Source organism: Garra rufa, chromosome 11 (genome assembly GCF_049309525.1).
Source record: "Garra rufa chromosome 11, GarRuf1.0, whole genome shotgun sequence".
In the NCBI taxonomy this organism is placed as follows: domain Eukaryota; kingdom Metazoa; phylum Chordata; class Actinopteri; order Cypriniformes; family Cyprinidae; genus Garra; species Garra rufa.
This window is the reverse complement of record NC_133371.1, coordinates 25,925,303-25,950,888: the sequence shown is the minus strand read 5'-3', so window position 1 is coordinate 25,950,888 and position 25,586 is coordinate 25,925,303. Positions and strand designations below refer to the sequence as shown.

The 25,586-nt window shown below is 36.0% G+C and overlaps 1 protein-coding gene across 1 annotated transcript in view; it reads left to right on the top strand.

The window, feature by feature from the left end:
- Nucleotides 1-25,586, top strand: part of mctp2a (multiple C2 domains, transmembrane 2a) — a 66,352-nt gene that overhangs the window by 30,942 nt on the left and 9,824 nt on the right. The window contains exons 16-17 of the mRNA XM_073850160.1: nt 15,633-15,752; nt 18,232-18,273. Coding sequence (XP_073706261.1) covers nt 15,633-15,752; nt 18,232-18,273 — 162 coding nt within the window. The remainder of the gene's footprint in view (nt 1-15,632; nt 15,753-18,231; nt 18,274-25,586) is intronic.

The window sequence follows — 25,586 nt, the reverse complement described above, 5'->3', positions numbered from 1 at the left end:
TAGAATTAATATTTTAACATATGAGCTTGCGTCGTCTGTCAGTAGTCTGGACTAGAAAGGAAAACCTGGACGTGTGTTTGTGTGTGTAAGTGTGTGTGAGATTTTTTTTTTCCCTTTTTGACACTGCCAGGTAGCAAGCGGTTTCGACATCATTTGACAGGCTGTGAAATGCTGATTGCTTCACATCACAGACTGTAAAGATGGCATCTGATGAATGTTTGATGCCGTGCAGCTGTAAACACAGTTGGCAGCTGTGACGGAGCGTTCTCTCTCTCTCTCCCTCTCTCTCATTCTCTCTCTTCCTGTTTCTGTCTAGCAGAATGGCCAGCGCCACATGATAGCAGGACGGGGTCTGCACAGGTTCCCGGGTCCTGAGGGAACGCTATAAAGTGGCGGGCACGGTCTAAGCTATTAACTGGCTTACTGGGACAGCCAGGATTAGACTGATTATCAGCATTTCCACGACCTGATTCGTTATTCCATTTAACTCGCGTAATGTCCTCAGGAAAACGCAATGATCTTATGATATTGAGGGGTTTTCCTGGATTGCAACTCATGTCTGAGCTAGGGCTGTCAATTTAGTGTTAATTCAGTGCAGTTAATTACATTAAAATAAAACATGCACTTTAAAAAAATAATACTTTAATTGTAATTCCCCAACAAGGATTTTTTTTTTTCATTTGAGCAAGTTTTTTTTTTTTTTTTACAAGATCACAGTCAGCGCAGTCTCAGCTGCTCTTAAAGCATGTCTTTAAAAGTTTAACTGTTTTAACTTAAAAACACGGTGTGGGATGCTGAAAAGCAGCAAAACATAATTGCCGTAGACATCCGTCAACGTGTGTACATAGGCAAGCAGTTACAAATTAGTGCAGATGGAATGCAGCCACACTTCCTGTGTGAACTACTGTAAGTCAGCTTCGCCGTGGACTCTAAATCTGAAATCGAAATAACAAAAACAAAGACAATATACTGTATGTGACCCTGGACCTCAAAACCAGTCTTAAGTAGCATGGTTATATATGTAGCAATAGCAAAATATACAGTGTATGGGTTAGAATGATCAATTATTCTTTTATGCCAAAAATCATTAGGGTATTAATTAAAGATCATGTTCCATGAAGATATTTTGTAAATTTCCTACCATAAATATATCAAAATGTAATTTTTGATTAGTAATATGCATTACCAAGAACTTCATTTGGACAAATTTGAAGGCGATTTTCTCAATATTTAGATTTTTCTGCACCCTCAGATTCCAGATTTTCAAATAGTTGTATCCCAGCCAAATATTGTCCTATCCTAACAAACCATACATCAGTGGAAAGCTTATTTATGTCTTAATTTTGTCTTAACTATTTACTAGTTTTGTGGTCCAGAGTCACATATTGTCTTCTAAATCATTATAGGTAATTAAATCTATAATGATTTAGTTGGTTTAATAATTTATTGTCCATCTTTATAGCGATATAGAACCAGATGGGGTGATCAGGATGTGACCTAATGTATATTTGTGCTTTGAATGCTACAATTGAGCAAGTATTATAGAGAAAGAAAAAACAACTAAGCAAATAGATAGGTAGATAAATAAATAAAGATATTTAAAATGTAACCATTTAATTTTCTAAATAAATAAATTAATGGATATTTTAAATGTAATCCTTTAATTTATAATGATAATATATATTAATATTTTATATTAATTTATAATAATAAAGTTTTTTTTTTTTTTTACAGAGTTATAAAATAAACAAAATATAGATACTTCTATGCTGGGCAAGACAGGCAGAAATAATACATCGAAGAGAATATTTGCACACAGCATCCAACAATAATATATTAAAATTGCATTTAAATGCCTTAGAGTGATATTTTGCCCAAAAATTAAAATTCTATCACTTATTCACACTTGTGTCGTTCCAAACTTCTATGACTGTAAGATATTTTGCAGAATATTGGTATACAAACCTTTTAGATTACCAATGAGTTCCACTCCATGGAAAAAATAAATAAATAAATAAATAAATATTTAATATATATCTGAAAATCCTTCTTATTTGATATTATTTTTCCACAGTAACAATGACAGTATTTTCATTTTTGCCTAAAATGTCACTTTAACTTTCGTAAATGACTATAATTTGCTTTTCTTGCTCAATATTTAAACATGCAATTCGTTTTGATTATTTAATAAACATGGCATTCACTTAAATGTTTAAATCGATGGACAGTCCTAGTCTTTATGTTAGATCTTTCTCTGTCTGGGATTTCTTTGTCCCTCACCTTTGTTTCACTTCACTCGGAAAGTTTCCCTGGACAGCTACATTGAAGCGAATGTGCGCATATGTGGGTGTGAGTCCCGCTGTGTGCCTCGTGGGCTTTAAGAAACTGTCAGGGAGTTTGTGCTGCGAGTATGACAGGAGGGCGAACCCTTGATAGTGATATATGTGCACGGGCTCTTCCTGAAACTCCGGAGGAAGGGATTAATAATTAAAGAGCTGGATTTGAGCGGCCGCTAACAGTGCAGTGATGGCTGGAGATTTGACAGTGTCAGTGTTGTTATTGAGATGTGTATGCTCCGTGTCATCGTGGCGCTCCTGGGGCTCGACGGCGAGTCTGCCTTGACCCCGCGCGCATCCCTCTTATCCTTCACGCTGACAGTAGCGGCGCTGACAGCTCCTCCCTTCGTCTGTCCGTTTAACGCTTCTTCTCGACTTACGAGTGTGGATTTGAAGAAACGTGCGCTTTGCATTTTTACATATTCATTGTTTGCTTTGCATAATTTGTGTATATTCTTAATATTCTTGTTCCATCTGTGCATAAACACGCTTTAGCATAAACAGCTTGCGTGCCGCACTCGTTTTTTGCCGCCGAACAAACATGCTCCGTCTTTAACCCTGATGCACATGTCTGTGTGCGTTTGCATGTCGTAATGACCAGCACTAACACGCTCGCCACCTCCACAGTCACAGAGGACAACTCTCCCCAGGCGCCTGTGGCCGCAGCCCGGTCGGCCGGCCGTGACGTATGCGCGCGTATGTGTGTTTGAGCTTCCGTGAGCCGAGCTGACACTCGGGGTGCCGTCCGCCCCAGGGGAGAAGGCTCGCATGGCAGATCTGTCACCCGTGAGGTCGCTGAATGTTAACGCTCCCAACATGGATTAAACACTGGTGGCCAGTGCGGCGGGGTGGGGTCGGCATGCCAGCCGCTGACAGGCACCACAGGGCTCTGTACACTGGCCTCGACACCGCCGGTGACAGAGAGACTTTATCTCTTCCTCTCTCACTCTCTTTCTTGCTCTCTTTCCCTCTGGGCGCACAGTCCACTCCAGCGCTCCACTGATAAGGACATGAGCCGCAGTCCAGCCGGCTGTTGCTGTGAATCACAAACACGTATCATACACTCACAGCCTGCAGTGTGCTTGTAGGATCGCGTTCAACGCAAATTCTATGCAACAGCTACAGTTAATCTATTTCAGAATGTTCATGATTGGGAATTATTACCAGACTATTATTGTCTTCAATTCAGAATCATTTTTAATCATTTATAACTGTTAATGTTGTCTACCATAGCCAGATGAGATCATTTTGAAATAATTGAATTAAAACATTCATCTTTGTATTTTAAGACATTCGAACAGATTAAATGTTTTAATTACATTAATTAGCCACCAAAATATTCTGCAATATTATAATAAAACTTTCGAAACTTTAAGAAAAATATATATGTTTAAAAAAAAAGTCAAATAAAACTTAAAAAACCTAACTGCTTTTAAAGGATTATTTCTCTTCTAGGATAAAAAAAAAATCCTGATGATTTACTCACCCTCATGTCATCCAAGATGTTCATGTCTTTCTTTTTTCAGTCTAAAAGAGTTTAAGGTTTTTGAGGAAAACATTTCCAGGAATTTTCTCCATATAGTGGATTTCAATGGGGGTTGAAGGTCCAAAATGCAGCTTCAAAGGGCTCTACACAATCCCAGTTTAGGAATTAGGGTCTTGTCTAGCAAAATGATCGGTCACTTTCTAAAAAAAATGCAAATTTTAGATACTTTTTCAAACACAAATGCTCGTCTTGCATTAGCTCTGCAATGCACAAATAAAATGAATGCAATGTCTATGGTAACAAACTGTAAAAGACTGTAAAAAGCATGATTTACAATTCAGATACAGGTTTTCACAAAAACAAAGTTTTATAATATTATAAACTTCACATTTCAGCCTTATATTGTAATATTTTTTAGAAAAGGGATGAGTCAAATGTATCAGTTATTATATTCATTTTAACAATTATTGACAATCAATTGTTATAATAATGAAATAGCCTAACAACATAAATGTCTATATTTTAGTGTCTTGATTGTTCAAATTTGTATAATGCATTAGCCTTCCAGTCAATCCACTGGTTGACATTTAAAACAGCTTTTAAAGAATTAGTTCACTTCCAGAATAAAAATTTCCTGATGATTTACTCACCCTCATGTCATCCAAGATGTTCATGTCTTTCTTTTTTCTGTCAAAAAGAGATTAAGGTTTTTGAGGAAAACATTCTAGGATTTTTCTTCATATAGTGAATTTCAATGGGAACCAATGGGTTGAAGGTACTGTACAAAATGCAGCTTCAAACAGCTCTACACGATCCCAGCTGAGGAATTAGGGTCTTGTCTAGCAAACTGATCAGTCACTTTCTAAGAAAAAAAAAAATAAAAAATTAGAGACATTTAAAACACAAATGCTCATTTTGCATTAGCTCTGCATTACACAAATAAAATTAAAGCAATGTCTATGGTAACAAACTATAAAACAATTTAAGAAAATGGATGTCAAAAGTATCAATTATTATATTAATTAAAACAATTACTGTCTAAGAAAAATTATATTAATGAAACAGTCTAGCATATACATTTATATCTTGGTGTCTTATTTTTTTTACATTTGTAAAATGCATTAGCTTCTTTTCGATCCACTGGTTGACATTTACAACTGCTTGTTTTGTTTTACAACTGCTTTGGTCTGAAAAAAAAAAAAAGAACAGATGGGCTAATTGAAAATGCAAATATATTTTATGCCAGTAGGTGGCGCTTTTGAAACTGTAGAATTTGATAGAACTAAATGAAAATCTTTTTAAGGACCTGTGGAAATCCTGCATTAGCAATCTTTTGTCATATTCCATATAGGGCTGGGCGATTTTTCAGATTTTATCGATTAATTCAATTTTATTTTTTTGCCAATGTAATTTTTTAGAAATCGGGGAATCGTGATTTTTAAATAGAAATATTAACACGTTAGAATTAGACACGTTTACAATATGCCAACGTTAACAGTTAAGAGAAAAGAACGCGCTCATATTGCTAGGCGCCATTCACACAGAATGTGCTTTTGTGTTGACAAAGATGCGACGTGGACAGTGGAATAGAAAGAACATGCAATACGATGGGAGTAAAGTAAACTTCTTTTAACTTGATCACTGCATTTTTAGAATGCTATTTTATGCATGAGACACTGCAAGAGATGCGAGTGCAACAGTCAGACGCCTCCATGTTTACAAAAAGCAGCACAATCGAATAAAGAACCTGTTAAGAACTACTACTGTATTTCTGATATTTGATGTTTGCATCATGGTGATAAGCTGAAAGCTGCTGTTCATTAGCCTGGAAAAATCCAGACCCTAATCTATTAAGATTAAGGGTCTGGGATCGAGCAATGAAAACTGCCTAACTCGAGGGGCGGTACCAAGCATGCATTTGAAACTCTAACTGCACGCAATTGGATAACGCCACGACCAATCACAACAATACACGCTTAGCTACCAGCAGAGCTAAATGATGTTTCATTAACAAAGTTCGGGAGAAGCGCGTCAGATGCTTAGCGTAAACATCACAAGAGGAACCCACTCAAGTCAATCAGCGTCATAGGTTTAAATACAGCTGACTCACCTCAATTCACTCGATGGTTTATCAGTAAACCTCCACCACCCCATCTCATCACTCCGAGTTCTCGCTACTCCTATTGGGGGGTAACGTACTCTGGGTTCGGGCCACTCCCGAGCTCGGAGCCCTTCACCGGACAGCACGCCAAACATGCACTACTATTCTCCGGCTAATTATATGCAAGCGTGAACTCGTGAACTGATAGATTAAACTCTTGCCGTATCCAGTCGGCAAAACAGCAAAAACGTCCTTCTTGCAAAGGAACGATTCGAGTTTTCGGTTTTCTGTTCCTCTTTTATATGAAAAGCCAAGTCTAACTCGTTCATTGTAGCGGCCAAAGCCGTTTCAAACAACTTGTTGTTCATCTGTAGCGACAGCGATCTTTCAAAGTTTACTACATGATTTGGACGTCGCAGTGCTGTCATCATCAGCTTAGCTCGCCTCAGGCTGGCCTACATCAGATACACCGATTTGATTGGTTCCCACAATTGCTTACGTATTGCAGTAACCTGCATCATTGCTCGATGCCAGAGTGTCTTGCAGAGACAGTTCAAATTGCGCTCTCGCGAGACCTCTGGATTTTCAGGGTAGCTGTTCATTGTTTTTACAGAACATTTATAGTTAATAATAGTCTACTGGTGTTTTACCTTTAGTCATTTTGAATTTGAAATACCTTGACTTGAGATTTTAAAGCATTTTCCTTGTATTATTTCTTAACATTTAATATGTCAGAGACAAGTTTGTAAATCACAAGATGTAGTTGTAGTTCATGCATCTTTTCTGCAAAGATATTTAACAAGTGATTTGTTTAACATTTACATCATGCGTGGTGCACTTGGAATAGAATTTTCTTTAATTCGAGGGTTACTTGAATCATGTTGTAGTTACATTTTCAAGTTGATTAGTTAAAAATCGTAAAAAATCGAGAATCGTTCTGAAAAAATTGAGATTTTAATTTTTTGCCATATCGCCCAGCCCTAATTCCAAATTAGGGAACCAAAGGTAAATTATAAGAAACAAACATAAAATTCTTGGCAACGAGTCTTTAGTTCATTAGTAACGTGACGGGCACAAAGAACAAAACGCTTATACGTGACCATTTGCATAGATCATAAATTTAGATCATATTGTTAAATATAGATATATTATTATAGAAATATAAACCTGATAGCTGTCACACCATTTAAACAGTTTTTAATACTGAAAGTCTTCAATCTGACCACAACGTGTCTTATTGGTGTTTATTTACCGCAGATATACACATGACACAACCTTTTCCTTGCATCTCAAGCTCTTTCTTTTGTCTTTGTTGCTTACTGTAGACATGCGTGACCGTAGCAGCCATCGGAGCCTTTGATTCACTGTAAATGTTGTGTCATTTTTCTGTATTTTAATCAAGGCACCAATGTAGGTTACTTGCTTCGCCCTCCATTTCACCTTGGAAAAAAGCCAGCGAAAGAGGGAAAAAGTGTGGCGATGCTGCAAGGATCCTCTGTTTGCATTAAAGTTGCCCGGTTTCATCGGCTCCCTCGAACACACACATACGCATTAAGCCTGAAGCCAATAGTCAGCCTTGTTAGATTTGCACAGATACGTTCATGTAATCTGGCATCCGTCCACAGCCCTTCGTCTGACCCTCATAAGGCAGGCTGGCACTGCTGCCGTTGTTTGCGTCTCGCTGCTGCGGAAGATAAATGCATGAGAGGGACACGAGAGAGACTCAAACTTCCCCTCATGGTGTAGTTAGTGCTATCTTGCTCTGAGAGGACACACACACATAATAGATTTCCCCCTGTCAAAATGCACCAATCGGAAATGTTAACGTTTCAAGAAGCATAACAAAGTTAAGCATGTAAAGTGCTTCTTAAAAAATTTGTTCAGCAGTCATTGAAGAGATTGCTTAATAGCTTATTTTTTTGCCTCAAATCTAAATTGTTACAAAGTCAAGCCCGCTGAGACTTGTTTAGTTATTTGGTTTGTCGGTGTCGTGACTCAAAACAGTTTTGCATTTTTCATACGCAGTCCAATATGTCCAATGTTATCTTGCTAATTCTTCCCACGTTGACGGTCGGTTCTTAAGTATTTACAGTATGGACTCCCGACTGCTTTAATTTCAAGCGCCAACTTTACAAGACATGATCCCTGCTCAGTTTGTCTCGTCTTTATCAACACGCTCTTATGAAAATGCTTTTAGCTAAACTAATCTTGCTTTATAAATTCCAGGTTATTTTAGCCAGTCAGTGTTGTGTTCTTTTGTGTACATGAGGTACTGTAATAATTATTTGCATATTAGAATGATTTCTGATGAATCATGTGATACTGAGGTAATGGCTAATTAAAATAGAAAACTGTTGATTGTAATGTTTCACAATATAGCTTTTTTCCCTATTTTTGGTCAGTATCACAAATCTGACACTGAAAAGACATTCTGAAATTCATGTTAAAGGAATAGATCCCCAAAAATGAAAATTCTGTAATCAATTTTACTGATATCCTCACTACGTTTCTGGGTCTGGGAACATTTCAGTTGCATTGCTGTCTCATATTTCATTAGAAATATCTTAATTTGTGTTCCGAAGAGGAACAAATGTCTTAAACTGCAAAAAATGCTTTTCTAACTTAGATGTTTTGTCTTGTTTCCAGCCAAAATATCTAAAAAAAAAAAAAAAAAAAAAAAAAAAAATATCTTAAATCAAGAAGGATTTTCAAGATGAGAAGTCTTCAGATAAAAACAAGTCAAAATTAAGTGCACTTTTGCTTGAAAGAAAAGTAAGAGTAAGAAAAATGACTGAAAATGTTTTCAGTTTGAAATAAGATTTTTTTTCTGGCAGATTATTTTGCTTGTTCTAAGCAAAAACTCACTTAATTTTGACTTGTTTTTTTTTTTTTAAAACAAGAAAATAATTTTTACTTGTCTACAAAAAAATCCTTCTTGATGTAATTTTAAAATATTTTGGCTGGAAACAGAAAAGAAAAGCATTTTTTGCAGTGTACGAGTTTGGAACAGCATGGAAGTGAGTAATCAATGACAAAATTAAAATTTTTAGGTGAACTATGTCTTTAATTTTAGAATTTTAACCTACATTTTTGTGCTAATCATATATCTGCAATGGGGAAAAAAATCAATTAAACTATAAGCATTTTCACTAGTGCTCTCAGACTGTTGAACCCCACAGTACAGTATGTATATATAGCATATATTTTTTTCCTACATGTTCTGACTTTGAAATTCAGATGGATTGAGGTTATTGTACTCCCACAGTGATGCGTGTTTACATTTAGCAGTAGCTGTGGAGTGTTTTTTCCCAGCCCTCCACACCACTTGTGTTTAGTCTGTCAGTAAGTAGTCTGATTTGGTCGCCTCTCTCCACCCCTTTGCCGTTTAATCAATTTGCAGGATTGTATAAACTCTTAGTGAGGGCGTCTTTGTCCTTTTGTTCCTGCCGTGGCTCTCCTCTCCCCCTCCCTGGAGAGCGTGGGTGGCATACTGCTGCCAGCCTGGCTTGGGCTCCAGGACTTATTTTATTCACACTTTTAATCGCTGAGTGCTTTATTATTAGGTATAGGAATTCCTCTGACCAGGGGATCGTCTAGAGAGGCCTCAGAAATACATTTAGTGCAATCATATTAGCTGCACGCTAAAACATATCCATCAGACGGTTCTTAACCCCCTGCTAGGCCAGTCTTCTGGTGGTCCTTGTTGGTGCCTGAGGAGAGAGAGCATCTCCATCACCTACAGCAGGCCACTCTAGTGCAATTCAAAGCAATCTTTTCCTCCTTGGACAGTCAACATCTCATGAACTGATAATTGAATTATTTAACCAAACTGACTTTCTTAAATGTTTAGGACTCACACCAGCATTTATTCTGCGTGAATGGAAACACATAAATGTGTGTGTTGCTTTCTTGGTGGGTTGGAATAACTCGCAGAGTTGGAGATATGAGCTTTGTGTCATCTGAAGGTTTTAGATTGAATTGCTGTCTGTGTGGTCTTGGCTCAACCCAAAGTCTGGGCTCATTGTTGCCAGATCTCACTAGAAAAACAATCAACTGGGTCTTAAAAACAAGCCCAAAATAACTCTCTTCACCAAATAAGCCTAAATAAATTCAAGTACATGACTATATTCTGAAAACAAGACTAAAAACATTACAGTCCATTGTTGCCCATATTTATACATGAAAGAGCCCTAATGCACATATAATAAATGGACAGTCAGAATTGTATGATATAAACTTGCAATTCTGAGAAATGAAGTTGCAGTTCTAAGAAATAAAGTCAAAATTGCAGGATATAAACTCACAATTCTGAGAATTTAGAGTATGAGTCAATTCTGAGAAAAAGTCAATCTGAATTGAAAAAAAATCTGAATTGTGAGATAATTCAGTCAGAAGTCAGAATTGCAAGTTTCTCACAATTGTTGGTTTATATCATGCAATTCTGAGGGAAAAAAAGTGAGAATTGTGTGTTAATCTCTTCATTCTGACTTTATAACTTACAATTGCAAGTTTATATTATGGAATTCTGACTTTATAACTTGTAATTGCAAGTTTATATCTCACAAATCTGAGAAAAAAAGTCAGAATTGTGAGTTTATCTGGTGGGTTTATATCACAAAATTCTGACTTTATAACTCGCAGTTGCAAGTTTATCTCTCAAAACAGTAAGAATTGTGAGTTTATCTCTCAGTTTTGACTTCAGAACTTGAATTCAGAATTGTGAGATATAAACTCGCAATTGCAAAAAAAACGCCAGAATTGCGAGATACAAACTTGCATTTGTGAGAAAAAAAGTAAGAATTGTTTGTTCTGACTATTTCTCATAATTGTGAGTTTATATCATGCAATTCTGAGAAAAAAAGTCAGAATTGTAAGTTTATCTGGTGGGTTTATATCATGAAATTCTTTATAACTCGTAGTTGCAAGTTTATCTCTCAAAGTTCTGAGAAAAAAAGTCAGAATTGTTAGTTTATCTGTCAATTTTAACTTTGTAACTCACAATTGCAACTTTATATTATGAAATTCTGACTTTATAGTTTGTTTTCTGAGAAACAAGTCAGAATTATGAGTTTATCTCTCATTTCTGACTTTATAACTCGCAGTTGTGAGTTTATATAAAAATTCTGACTTTATAACTCGCAATTGCGAGTTTATATCTTACAAATCTAGGAAAAAAATCAGAATTGGGAGTTCTGACTTCCTCACAGTTGTAAGTTTATATCACAAAGATGTGACTATAACTTGCAATTGCAAGTTTATATCTCACAATTCTGAGAAATAAAAATCTTAATTGCGAGTTTGTATCACGCAATTCTGAGAAAAAAAAAGTTGCTATCTTTTTTTAAATTTTATTTATTATTTTCTGTGGCGGAAACAGGCTTTCATACTCTGGACCACCTTTTTTACTTTCTATTTTGTTTAGTCACTTGCTTCATGTAACATATTGGTTTAGTGTCGGCAGTGTGGCCTATCAGTTAAGACCTGTGCTCTCTGTTGCCACCATGTAAAATGCATAGGTTTGATTCCAGCCATGTCATGTTTTCTGCCAGAAAAAAAATAAAAAGGTCTAAAAAAGTTTAGTTTAGTTCTATGTAACCTTGTAGCCCAAACATGTGACTTTACGAAATATTAGCTATTCTGTTTGCACTTAACAAGCAGTAAAACCACTGTACAGCTGGATCTCTTCTTCAATATAACTTAACTCTAACGTCTGTCAGTCTTTACCTCGTCCTCCCTTTCCTTTAATCACTGCACTAATAAAACTCAAACCACTTAGTGGAGAATTAGTCGAGTGCGTTTATCAGAAGCAGTATAGGATTTGAGTAGCAGCTAACTCTGCTTATTAACTCAAGGCTATCAGACACCGCCTTCGCACTGAAATCGCAAAGACTTTTCCAGATGTTCGCTGCTCTGTTTTTATTAGCACCGGGGAAAAGGCATGTAAATCCAGCATGCTTCCACATATACACACTGCTGGAGACGAAATGAAGAAATTTCTGACAGGTTTTGTTTATCCAGTCATTTAGATGCTACATTTAGACACGAGACATTTTACTGTATTTCCGTGTGCTTTTATCTTGTCCACCAAGCCTGTGAGCAGCGGAGCGGAAATTTGCATTAGTGGACGATTATGAATACCTGTGACAGATCCTCTCTCTAGACTCCCAGGCTGCAAATGAATGGTCTCCTACTGTTGACTCGCATGGGAAGACAGGGACCAGGCAATTAGACTTTAGTAGTTAATGTAGAAGCTTCTGCAGGCAGGCCAAGCGGGTTCAACGTTCCTGCTGGGCTGTCGGCAGGTTTTTTCCATCTCGGCTCTCTCACTTGCTCACTTTCTACCTCCACTTCTTTGGAAGGTATCACTTATGACAGCTAACCTGTTGATAAGCCCTTCGAGTTTATCTGAGGGTGAGGATGAAGGCGGGCCCCTCCGCGAGGGGTCCAAAAGTGGAATCGACTACAGCGGGACGCTGCCCGTATATAACCTTCACAAGCTATAATACGGTTTCCAGCCTGAGTCTGTGATTGAATAAGGAGTTAAAGAGATTCAGCCATCTCCTTCGATAGTACAGTGTGACTAAATTTGTAATGAATTATTAAAGAAAGACCCAGATGTGTGCACTGTTGTTGTTGTGCCTGCAGGGGTTGTTGTCCGAGTGCTCTGTGCATTAAGCACGATTCTCATATCCCTGGTGGCTGTGTGTGTGTGTGTGTGTGTGTGTGTGTGTGTGTGCAGGCATGTGTGAAAGTGAACCTAGTATGGGAGTGGCAGTAGGTAGACTGCCCCCAGAGCACCATGTCTGGCCACTGGCTGATATGACAGGAACATGCTGGTACTGTACTAAAGCTAAAGTAAGGCCTGCAGGCCCCGGCTAACTTAAGTCAAACATATTGTCTCTAACAAGCCTCCAGCATGCCATGTAAACGCAAGCCTGTTGTTCTGTGTAGGTGCTATTGTACAAGCTCTATCTTGTGACCTTCAAATGAAATGGGACACTCCGTGTGTAGGCTACAGTACATCAGGCACAATCGCTGTTGCGCCACTCTGCAACAGCTTGAGGTTGCAGCATCCATTGTAGATGGAATAAATTATTAGGGATGCACCGAAATTTTGTCCACTGAAAATTATTGGCCGAAAGAGAAAAATGTTAGTTGAAAATGTATGGTGAGTCGCACCACTTGGCGCTTGTGAGGCTGAATATTCTGCTTTATGAATGTGCAATCTGTTCATGCTCACCAGAAAAGCAAAGTCTGCTAAAAAACGTGCCGACAAGAAATTTCTATGTAGTATACTTGTTCCTGTTTGCAATAACGCTACTATACGTTATTTGGATAATTAGTAAAAAAAATAAAATAAATCAATAATAATAAATAAATAAACAGTTATAAATGATTCTGTTGCATAGAACTGAATTTAAAAAAATGGTATATTGATATTAAATATTAATATATTTTAATATAAAAAGTGTGGTTATTTTATTTGCTTGTGTTTTTTTTAAATGAAAAAAAGTCTTACATAATATATATTTAATAAAATAATAAATAAATAATACAATGCATTTTCTGTTTCTGTGCATCCAGAATTTCTGGTTTCAGCCTAGAATGATAATTTTGGTGTATTTTGGTGTATTCCTACTAATTATAATGGGTTTTATTGGCTTTTGATGCGTCTCTTGTGTAGTAACGGGTGTCAAAATTCAGATTTATTGGTTTAAATCTAGGTTACATAGATTTTTTTATTATATACTGTATTAATGTATACTGCCAGTCAAAAGTTTGTGAACAGTAATTTTTATTTGATTCAAAATACACCAAAAGCAATAATATTGTGAAATATTTTTACTATTTTAAATAACTGCTTTCTATTTGAATATATTTTAAAATGTAATTTATTCCTGTGATCAAAGCTAAAATCATTGTAATGTTGCTGTTCAAGACACATTTATTATTACTATTATCAATCTAAATTTGTTTCAGGATTCTTTGATAAATAGAAAGATCCAAAGATCATTTATCTGTAACATTATACACTGTACCATTCAAAAGCAATTAATACTTTTATCTAGCAATGATGCTTTAAATTGATTAAAAGTGATGATAAAGACTTTTATAATGTAACAAAAGATTTCCATTTCAGATAAATGCTGTTTTTCTGAACTTTCTATTCATAAAGAAAGCTTTAAAAAAAATTCTACTCAGTTGTTTTTAACATAATATTGAGCAGCACGCCAGAATATAAGAATGATTTCTGAAGGATCATGTGGCTGGAGCGAAGATGCTAAAATGCAGCTTTAAAATCACAAGAATAAATTACATTTTATAATAGATTTAAAGAGAAAACAGCTATTTTAAATTTTTATTTTCTCAAAATTGTATTGTTTGTTCTGTACTTTGGATCAAATAAATGCAGGCTTGTTGAGCATAAAAAACAAAATCTTACTGTTCAAAAACTTTTGACTGGTAGTGTATTTGGTCAGTTTAGTTTGAGGGCCAATTCTCACAATTAACTAACTCTTAACAAGAACTTACTAAATATAAATAAGCAGCAAATTGGTTTATTTTTATAAGGTAGATGTTGGGGTAGGATTAAGGGATCTAAAATATGGCCATGCAGAATAAGACATCAATATGTGCTTTATAAGTACTAATAAACAGCTAATAAGCTATAGCATACTAAACGGAGCAAATAGAATTGGCCCATTTATATAGTGAGAAGTGTTACAATTTATTTTTTATTAAATATAGATTTTATTTGTATCTATTGTGTGTGCAGAGGTTCATTATTAAATACTCAGTATCAGCCATTATACAGTATATCAAATATTAACCAATAACACTACATTGAAATTGTCTGATTTATGGCACCAACATATTGTGCTTCCCCAGTTTTCTTTTTTATACATGTATCAGTTATGTGTAGCAAAACACTGATTCAATTCTGACATAAACACAATCTGCTTAAGTGCAGATGTTCTTACATATCAGTTGAATTGTAATGTGCAAAGTGCATTTTTATTATAATGTTTTCTTCTGAACGTCTTGTTTTACAGTCGTCCCTGTGCGCGTCGTCTTATTATTTCTCAGGCTCATTAAGTTGCCGCTAGCCGGGTTTAAATTCAGCCGTCCAATTAGCGGCGTGCTGTGCTGTGAGTGTTGTGCACCTATTTCTCTTATGGAATTCTGAAGGATTATTCGTCTTATTTCTACCAGGGGTCTTGAGTGTTCGCAGTGTCTCTCTGCAGTGGTAAAACGCTACAACCGGCCCTCCAGCAGCCGCGTACGCGTGCTGTCGGTCAGGCAGCAGGAATGCATCGCAGTCAGGAAGCATTTGAAATGCGGTACATCAGAGCAAGTGTGGAGGACCACTCCTGTCAGATGCTCTGTTCTGTCACATCCAAATTACACACCACCAGCGCATGTTAATTAATGCAGATGCATTTTTGAAATATTAAAATCTCCTATACCACACCACACAGATGCAGGAAGGTCTTGCGGGATGCTCGGATACAGCTTTGCACTACAGTTTTAATAATTATGCCAAGGTTTAGAGTTTCTATTTCCTAAGAGTTTATTTCCAGTGTGAACACTTAGAAATGCATATTAGAGGAAATGCATATGTGTGTGTGTGTGGGCAGCATTGCCAACTGTGCTGTTTGTGATTCTCATACCCTGTTTGATACCCTCTCTCTTTCTCTGTCTCTATTAGATATTTGTGGTGACAGTGTTGCTTTGGGAGCTGTTCATGTTGCCTCTCTTCCTCCTTCTGCTCATTGGCTGGAACTACTTCCACATCACACCAGGCATGGCCAGCTACAGTCAGGACTTGGTGAGTGCTGTGATGTCGCCCACTCAGCTGTACAGAAAATGGTCCCTAATAAGTCCGAGTCAATGCTGGTGACTCACAGGATTTAGAAAATGATAAGCATCCGTTTTAAACCTCACAGATTCTATTGAATGATTACAAATTAATAGACATTCTGTCTACAGTAGACAATGATGCATGTTGTGATTTATATTTTTTCACAGCTAAACATGAATAATATGTGATATAGCAAAAACAGTAATACTCTGATATATTGTTACAGTTTCAAATTTTAAAAAAGCAATTTAGTCCAGTGATGGCGAAGCAGAATTTTCAGCAGTCATTACTCCAGTTTTTACTGTCACATGACTTTTTTTAGAAATCATTCTAATATAGTGATTTGGTGCTTGAGAATTTTCTTATTACACACAGTTGAGGTGCTTAATCACGTAAATTGTAATGCATTTTTTGAGGAATCTTTCATAAGAATGGTCGTTTATTTGAAATATATATTTTTTAATGTAAGATAAATGTCTTTACTATCAACTTCAATTCATTTTATGTCCATGCTGAATAAAAGTATAATTTAGCTTAGTAACTTAGTATTCAAAAACGTAAAAGACGCTGTTTAAAAAAAAAAGAAAAGAACTGACCACAAACTTTTGAACAGTATATTATGTTATGTTCATAATAGTGAACAAAAAACTCAGAGGATGACCTTATTACACCATTATGTCATTTTATTACATGGCTACTTATCAAATAAAAATAGTCATGAAATATTCATTTTATTTTGATCAATTTGATGTATCCCTGCTGAATAAAAGTATAATATATACTTAGTATAAAAAACGTAGGCTATTTCAACTTACTGACCCCAAACTTTTGAACAGTATATTATATTATATTATATTACATTGTATTGCATTTTATTCTATTGTATTGTCTTATATTATATTCACAATAGTGACAGTATTACACCATTATGTTATTTTATTACATGGCTAATAATCAAATAAAAATAGTCATGAAATATTATTTTCAAATTTGATCGATTTAATGTATCTTTGCTAATACTATATATATATTTACTAATTACTAATATTTATATATTATATTATATTATGCTATATTATACTATTAAACAAACAAACTTTTGAGTGAATGACAGTTTATTACATCATTGTTTTTTTATTATGTTGCAACTTATCAAAAAAAATAGTTATGAAATATTAATTTCAGTTTTGATCACTTGAATAAAAGTGTAATTTATACTTATTATTAGACTTAAAAAATATTATAATTGTATTATTAAACAAATATATAACACCATTATGTTATTTTATTACATGGCTACTTGTCCAATAAAAATAGGCATTAAATATTAATAAAAATTTTGATCAATTTAATGTATCTTTTGCTGAATAGAAATAAAATTTACTTACTGACCCCAAACTATTGAACTGTATTATATTATATTATATTTTTATACATTCATAATAGTATATGCGATGCAGGTTTATTATATGCGCTTCAATTATTTAGGTCTGTCTAGGTCTTTAATTATCTTTGATCTATTTTTATTACTACAAAAAATGAATTAGACTTATCTGATTAATCGTCAGAATAATCAACCGATTACTTGATTACCAATATAGGATATAGAAAGCCCGATACACACTTTATATATTATACCATCATCCTAACATTGCTAATTGACCATTCAGAAGTATTCCAGTGAGTCATTAGGTGCAATTTATATCACATTACACGACTAAACCCAGTCTTTTTTGGAGTCTTTACAGCATTTCTAAAGACACTAATTGGTCAGTCTATCGTAATTAGATCATGTTGTCTATGAATTCGACATTCACAAAGGTTAAGATGTCTGAGATGCTTTTATCAACCCTTGGTCGTGAGTTTTAACATAGCAGTCACACTTTGAGTGACCTTCATCTCCAGCGGGTTGTATAAACCATCTTTGAGTCCTTACTCCGAATGTAGCAGCTCTTTGTGCACCCGCAGCCAGTCTCAGCTCCGCATCTCAGGCTCGGGGTGGGGATGCGCTCTCCGGCAACGTTAAAGCCAGCATCACCTCGCTCTAACCCCTCGGCCTAGCGGAAACAGAGCGCCGCGGTTACATTCAATAGCCTCCGAGGGTCAGGGATGACTTGATAGAGAGTGATCTAGGCACCCGAAACGAAAGATTAAATGCTTTCCTTTTGGTTTCAGGTGCATGTGTGAGTGTGTGTACGTGTTTATGTTGTGAAGAAATGAGATTGCTTGGTTGTGACATCGCTCTTGTGAGGAAGGCCCCTCTCATTCACCTCCTCCTTTTGTGCGAGGTCACCCGAGAGGCAGTTGCTACGGCAACAGGGCCTCTCCCAATGGGGGTCTATATACAAGCGAAGGTTTCATTACGAGGTGTTTGTTAAGAAAATGCTCCATTGCCCACGTGTGTCTCAATCTCATCCACTCTCTATCTCTTCTCCTTCTTTTGCAGGAGAACATGTCCGTGGCCGAGGACGAGGACGAGGATGAAAAGGTATTTCGCCGGTGCCACGCACGGTTTTTGATTAACCGCTGACTTTTATAGAACCTGTCCTTGGGGCGCTGCATAGATAGGCTGCACGCTGTACCTTTAATACTGCATTTAACTCAGAACTGCAACTTAAATATGTTCAAAATGAGGACAGACGATTCAGCAAGCACATTTTCCCTCCAGTACTTTCACACCGCTCCTTTGGGAATTCGTGCTCGTACGACAAATGGATTTGGTTGCTTTGCTGTGGTCCTTTGAAACGCAGAAATAAGCACAGAACGGCATCATTAATTGAAGTTTGCCTTCCGCTGGGGAATAGAGGCATTGTACGAATTTTGAGGCAGGCATGGCTAAATAGGGAGGCTGGACTGCCGTTGAACTCCCCCTTTTAGCATTTTAGTTTTTTTTATATGCTTAGGATGACTCATTAGACTAATTACAAATTCTCCCAAATCTGCTTAGATCCAATTATTCTTAAAATATTCAGTCATTAGAAACAGTACAAACATCTTTACTTAAAAAAAAAAAAGAAACACATCCAACACATCCAAGCTGGTACGGTTTCATTGTTTGCGGCAGCGTTTGTGGATGGTACCCGGTCACAATGGTCAAAATCTGAATGCTGAGTGCTGAATAAATTCATAATGAGGCAGGGCAGGCTCGTAATCATTTTAGTCTGGTTCAGAGAAGAACGGGTTAACAGGAAGATAATGCGTTATTGCTTTCTGACTTGGATGTGCGGAAGTGCGCAGCTCTCAGCCTCCGAGCGCTGACCCTTGCGCTGTACGGCTAGGGCCTAGGATTCATATCCATAATGTGCTCAATATATTCTGCTATGATGACCGCAGGCTAGCTTCATCTGTTGAGAGGAACCCCTCTGTTAAAAACAGCTTCCTCTTCCAAATCCTATCCAAGCCAAGCAGATAATTCACGGATGAAACGCATGATATGTGTGTGCGAGCACATTAGCTTACGCCCAGCAGCTAAACAATTGTAATATATCTTGGAGGGAGAAACAAGAAATAAAAGTCGTATAAATGTGTGGGTTGTGAATATGTGCGTTTAAATTAAGCTAATGTAATTTAAAAAATATTAGTTTAATTTAAACTCTTTTATTATTTTTAAAGCAGTAAAAATTAGACCTTGCAAGTCTATTTATTTGTTTTTATTATTCATAAATGAATTACATTTTAAAATATATTCAAATAGAAAACAGCTATTTTAAATAGTAAAAATATTTTAGAATTTTACTGTTTTTGATGTACTTTGGATCAAATAAATGCAGGCTTGGTAAGCATAAAAAAATCTTACTGTTCAAAAACTTTTGACTGGTAGTGTATATTTTTTATGCAAGATAAATGTCTTTACTATCAGTTATGATAAATATAATGTATCTAGTGTTGTCACGGTACCAAAATTTCAGTATTCGGTACCAATACCATTGAAAATCCACGGTTCTCGGTACCAATTTCGGTACCAAAGCAAAACACAATAACATATTAATTGAGCAACACACTATTTTTTATTAATAAAAAAAATAAAATGTACAAAAAACAGTGCCATTCTTTATACTAATGTAAAATTTTGTTAAAAGTTTTTTCACAGGTTAAAAAAGTATTTGTAAACATTTTAGTAATGAAATAACATCTAAATAAATTACAGGCATAAAAAATGTAAACAAGCTTCACCCAAAACTTTTTGTCATATTTCTGCTGCTGTTGCTGAAAAACATCTGTACTGTTGTCTGTTTTAGAGTTCGCTGGGGTCTTTCATGATCTTCTTTAATCTGCAACTGTAAAAAGAAATATAATATACTTAAGTAAAGCCATGGCCTAAGTCTGACCAGATGCAACATTAGATCATTGACACCAGCAAAATATGAATTTTCAGTAAAAAACTAACCTCAGCTGTTATAATAAATTAAGATAAGATTACATATATTAAGACAAGTGTCTATCACAGATGAAAACTGCAGTATTAAAAACACTTTACAATTTTCATTTGTTAGATAACATTGCCTAACAATAAACAGTAGTTATAAATAATAAACAGCATGAATTTGATCTTATTTTAAAGTATTACCAAACTAAACAGGGGATAAAACGTGTTTTATTTGATTGTACTTTTATTCAATCCAAACTGCATTCATATTTATCCAGTCAAGAATAAACCTAGAACGTTTTTTGACAGACGAATATTAAGGACATAAACATTGTTAACGACACATACATTTGTACATTCTCTAACACATATATTTTGGATACACATGTCATTTGTGTAAAAAATAGTAAATACATGTCCTTATTTTTTTTTTTACTCTTAACAAAAGTTATAGGAGCGTTGGTTCAAATTCATTCTAAGGCCCAGCATAATTAGCATTAGCCGCGCTTATGCTAACGATTCACTACACAAACGGTGATGTTTATTTCAGTCTGACATTCAAATTAAAATATGCAACAATGCTCTAAATATGAAATTAAAATGAAACTTACCTTACTTGAACTCTTTCATTTGATCCCGGAGTCGATCTTTGAGGTGTTTTAAGTTTGATGTTTCCTCCTTTCGAGAGAACCTAGACGACATCTTTTGCAAATAGTTTTTTGATGATCTATGATATTCGCCTTGTTCAGCCGCAAATCCAAACTATTTGGAGCAAGCCTGGCTCTTCTTTGTCAACAAGTGGAGTCAGAGCAAGAAATTAAAAAAGTCTAATAAATATGTGGATTGTGAATGTGTGCATTTAAATTAGGCTAATGTCATTAAAAAAATATTAGTTTAATTTAAATTGTTTTATTATTTTTTAAGCAGTAAAAATTAGACTTTGCCAGTCCATTTATTTGTTTTTATTATTTATGAATAAATAACATTTTGAAATATATTCAAAAGGAAAACAGTTTAAATAGTAAAAATATTTTTGAAATGTTACTGTTTTTATGTACTTTGCATCAAATAAATGCAGACTTGGTGAACAGAAGAGATTTCTTTAAAAAACATTAAAAATCTTACTGTTCAAAAACTTTTGACAAGTAGTGTATATTTTTATGCAAGATGAATGTCTTTACTATCAATTATGATCAACATAATGTATCCTTGCTAAAAAAAATATATAATTTATACTTTGTATTTAAAAACCTAAAAAACTTACTGATCCCAAATTTTTGAACATATATTGTTCTATAGTCATAACGGTAAACAAAAAACTGTGATATATCTTGAAGAAACAAGAAATAGGAAAAAAAAGTCTTAAAAAGTGGATTTAAATTAGGCTAATGTCATAAAAATATATTTTAGTTATATTTAAACAGTTTTATTTTTATATTTTTTTTAAGCAGTAAAAGTTAGACCTTGCAAGTCCATTTATTTACTCTTTTTATTAATTACAAGTATGACAACGAACAGTATTTTTCCAGTGAGAGATATATTGTGTTTTTACACCCTTTCACGTCTTGTGTAAATGAAATATCTCCTTTCATTGATTTAATTACCCAGATGTCCGTGTTTATTTTAAGTTGTCAGCTCTAATTTAGAGTGGCTTGTTTCAAAGTCCCATTTTGTTTTTTTACTTTGACTTCGGTATCACGCAGGCAGATCAAACAGTCTAGCTTTACACTTCCTATCAAAGTCATCGCAGCTAATGTTTTAGGGGTTGGAGAATGATCGGTGTTAAATTTGATCACTTCAAAAGCGCAACTCTTTGGTTAACATGGGGATAAAGGCTGTCCCCTCTGAGAAGGTTACGATTACCGCCCGGTTTTCTGTGTGTTTTCCCCTGGAGGACGGGAATATGTAAACCTGCAGCCGAGCGGCGCAGATGCAATGGAGTGAAGCTAAAGAAAGCCGATAGGATGCTGCAGAAATAATACACAACAGATCTCTATGAGCACGAATCTGTCCTGGAGGAGAGAGGGAAATTTACAAATCACGTGCTGAGATGTAACTTCCCTTCGGCTTTCTGTGTTGAGGACACAGACGCTGGTTTAATCGCATCAGAAAACAACCCGCTCCCATATGACCAGGAGGCCCTGTTCGCTTGGCCCTGGGCACAATAGCTGACCCCCTTCTTCCGCCGTACCCCAGGGTACCATTGGTGGTCTACTAACCCGCAAGCCCTCTCCCCCTCACATCTAACATATCACCTTCAGCCCATACCACAAGGACAGAGTGTTGATGTCATAATCATTGTGTATTCCAGAGTGCACAATCCTGTGACATATCCATTTGGGAGCGCTGGGTGTTTGGTGCTTGTTTGTACTGCGGTTGTCAGCTTTAACAAACCCATTTGCAACACATTTTGCCAATAACGCAGGTGTTTTATTTAGGTGCGTTCCTCCGGTTATTCCGTTGTGGAATAAGTGAGTCACGAATATTTCCACCAGCTTTGAATGAATATTCAAATTTGACGCCATTTACCCAATTAAAGGAATGTTAAATGAACCCTGCCTTGCAGTATTTTGATTGTGCCGCGTATCCCTGTGAAACTGCATTTTCTGTTCGCCTTTGTGCAATCTGTTCTCTATTAAGCCAACATAAAAGTTATTTGACAATTTCATCTGAATTGAGAATATGATCTGACGCAGGTTTTATAATCAGTAGACGTGTTACTCGGATAGTTTATTTCTGCTAAAAAATTTGTTTCCACCTCAGAGGCGGAAAAAAGGATGTTTGACTTCAAGGGGGTGCAACAGTCCAACTTGTTTATTGTGCTTCTCTGAACGCTTTCACTCTCATCTTTTGGTCTCCGTTAATATGAATATGTGATGTTTGTCATTTTAAAACCTTACCTAACAAACTTTACCTAACATGTAGTGACCCCAAAACATTTTTGGACACTTAAATTATACTTACTCACCCTCATGTCATTACAGACCAACAAATTAAGATATTTCAAATGAAATCCGAGAGCTTTCTGACCCTGCATAGACAGCAAAGCAACTGACATGTTCAACATCTAGAAAGGTAGTAAGGACCTAAAATAATCCATAATCCATGTGACATCAGTGGTTCAACCTTAAAGGAGTAGTTCACTTCCAGAACAGAAAATACAGATAATGTACTCACCCCCTTGTCATCCAAGATGTTCATGTCTGTCTGTCTTCAGTAAAGAAATTGTTTTTTTAAGGAAAACATTTCAGGATTTCTCTCCATATAATGGATATCTATGGTTTGCTGAGTTTGAACTTCCAAAATGCAGTTTAAATGCAGTTTCAAAGGGCTCCAGCCGAGGAAAAAGGTTCTTATCTAGCGAAACGATTAGTTATTTTGTAAAAAATAAATTACAATTTCAAACAAAATCATCCTACATAGCTGCAGAAGTACCGACCCAGTGTTTACAAAGTGAACATGCAAAGAAGGTCAAACACACTTTACAAAAAATAAATAAATAAAAATAAAAACAGCGATGTAGGAAGATTTTGAAGTTGGAGGATAAAATGAGATGGGAGTTTTTCAACAAACCGTAATTGTCATAAACAGGAATACACACAGTTCATGCAGAGCTAGACTAAGACAAGCATTTGTGTTTTTTTTTTTTTTTTTTTTTAAGTATATATGATGTTTCATTAACAAAGTTCGGGAGAAGCGCGTCAGATACTTAGCGTAAACAGCACAAGAGGAGCCCACTCAAAGTCAATCAGCGCCATAGGTTAAATACAGCTGACTCACCTCCATTCACTTGATGGTTTATCAGTAACCCTCCACCACCCCATCTCATCACTCCGAGTTCTCACTACTCCTATTGGGGGGTACTCTGGGTTCGGGCCATCCCCGAGCTCGGAGCCCTTCACCGGACAGCACGCCAAACATGCATTTCTATTCTCCGGCTAATTATATGTAAGCGCGAACTCGTGAAATATCATTTCGCTAGATAAGACCCTTCTTCCTTGGCTGGGATCGTCTAGAGCTGCATTTAAATTGCATTTTGGAAGATCAAACTCGGGACCATAGATATCCATTATATGGAGAGAAATCTTGAAATGTTTTCCTCAAAAAAACACAATAAAAGAAAAACATGACAAGGGGGTGAGTACATTATCTGTTAATTTTTGTTCTGGAAGTGAACTGAGTTTATGAAGAGCTGAGAATACTGTTTATGCACAAAGAAAACAAAAATAACTTTAACTATTTCTTTTCTTCTGTTCTCATAGCACCATAAAAATTACGGTTGAAACACTGATGTCACATGGACTATTGTAACAATGTCCTTACTACCTTTCTGGGCCTTGAAAGTGTCAGTTGTGTTGCTATCTGTGTAGGTTCAGAAAACTCTTGGATTTAAAAAAAAAAAAAAATCACTTTGTGTTCCGAAGATGAATGTAGGTCTTATCGGTTTGGAATGACATGAGGGTAATTAACGACCGAATTTTCAGTTCGATGAAGTTGGGAAAATACTTTTTGTGCGCAAAGATAACCAAAACAATTACTTTATTCAACAATTTATTCTCTTCCTTGTCAGTCTTCGACGCACATTTATGAGAAAGCATGACAAACATGCGTTTTGAACAGCAGATCTTTTATAATCTAACACTTTAGATTAAATAGCTTGCATTAGGGAAAGACTGAAAAAAGCAAAAAGATACTTTCACTCAAGCTCTGTTGAGCTTATTAGTTTCCAAACAAGTAAATGATCTCACAAGCTGTAGCAAGGACCAGAAAAAATGGTTATTTTCATTAACAGTTCATTATTACTATTTTTTAAATAAGCTAGCAATGTTTTTCTCGAAAATAAATTTTGTGATTATTTAAAATAAATCCACTTGGTTTGATATTTTGTTGTATAATATATGACTTAAGCGCTCAAATATTTTGTGGGAGCACTGCAAGTTCATTTTTCTTGCGGTTGGTCGGGAGTCACACTGTTCATTAAGCAAAGAAACATTAAAGACATTTGAGCTGATATCAAACACAGTTGATACACTGAAAGAATAAATCTTCTTCTGCACTTTATCCTCCTTTGACACTTTCCTCACAAAGCAGGGATTTGAAATGACTCATAACAGGAGGCATGTTGATTTTCTCTTGATTGATATCCTAGTCTCTATGTTAGGACATGCTGTGTGCCACTGCAGTAAACGGGGCTGTGCTGAGTGGAGGCATGACTGGCTTCCTATAGTTTCCTGTGTCTGGGGCCGAATGGAGAGTGACAGTGGGGAGTCTGGGCTGAGCTTTCCCAGGGGCCGACTCACCGGGGCCGCTGTCTGGGGGACGGTCGCTTAGACAAACATGTACAGCGCTCGATCGCACGTTTGTCTTTCTCACCACCCCCCATACTCTCATTTATTCTCTCGCTCTGTCATTACTCCTGTCATTATTTTCTCCTT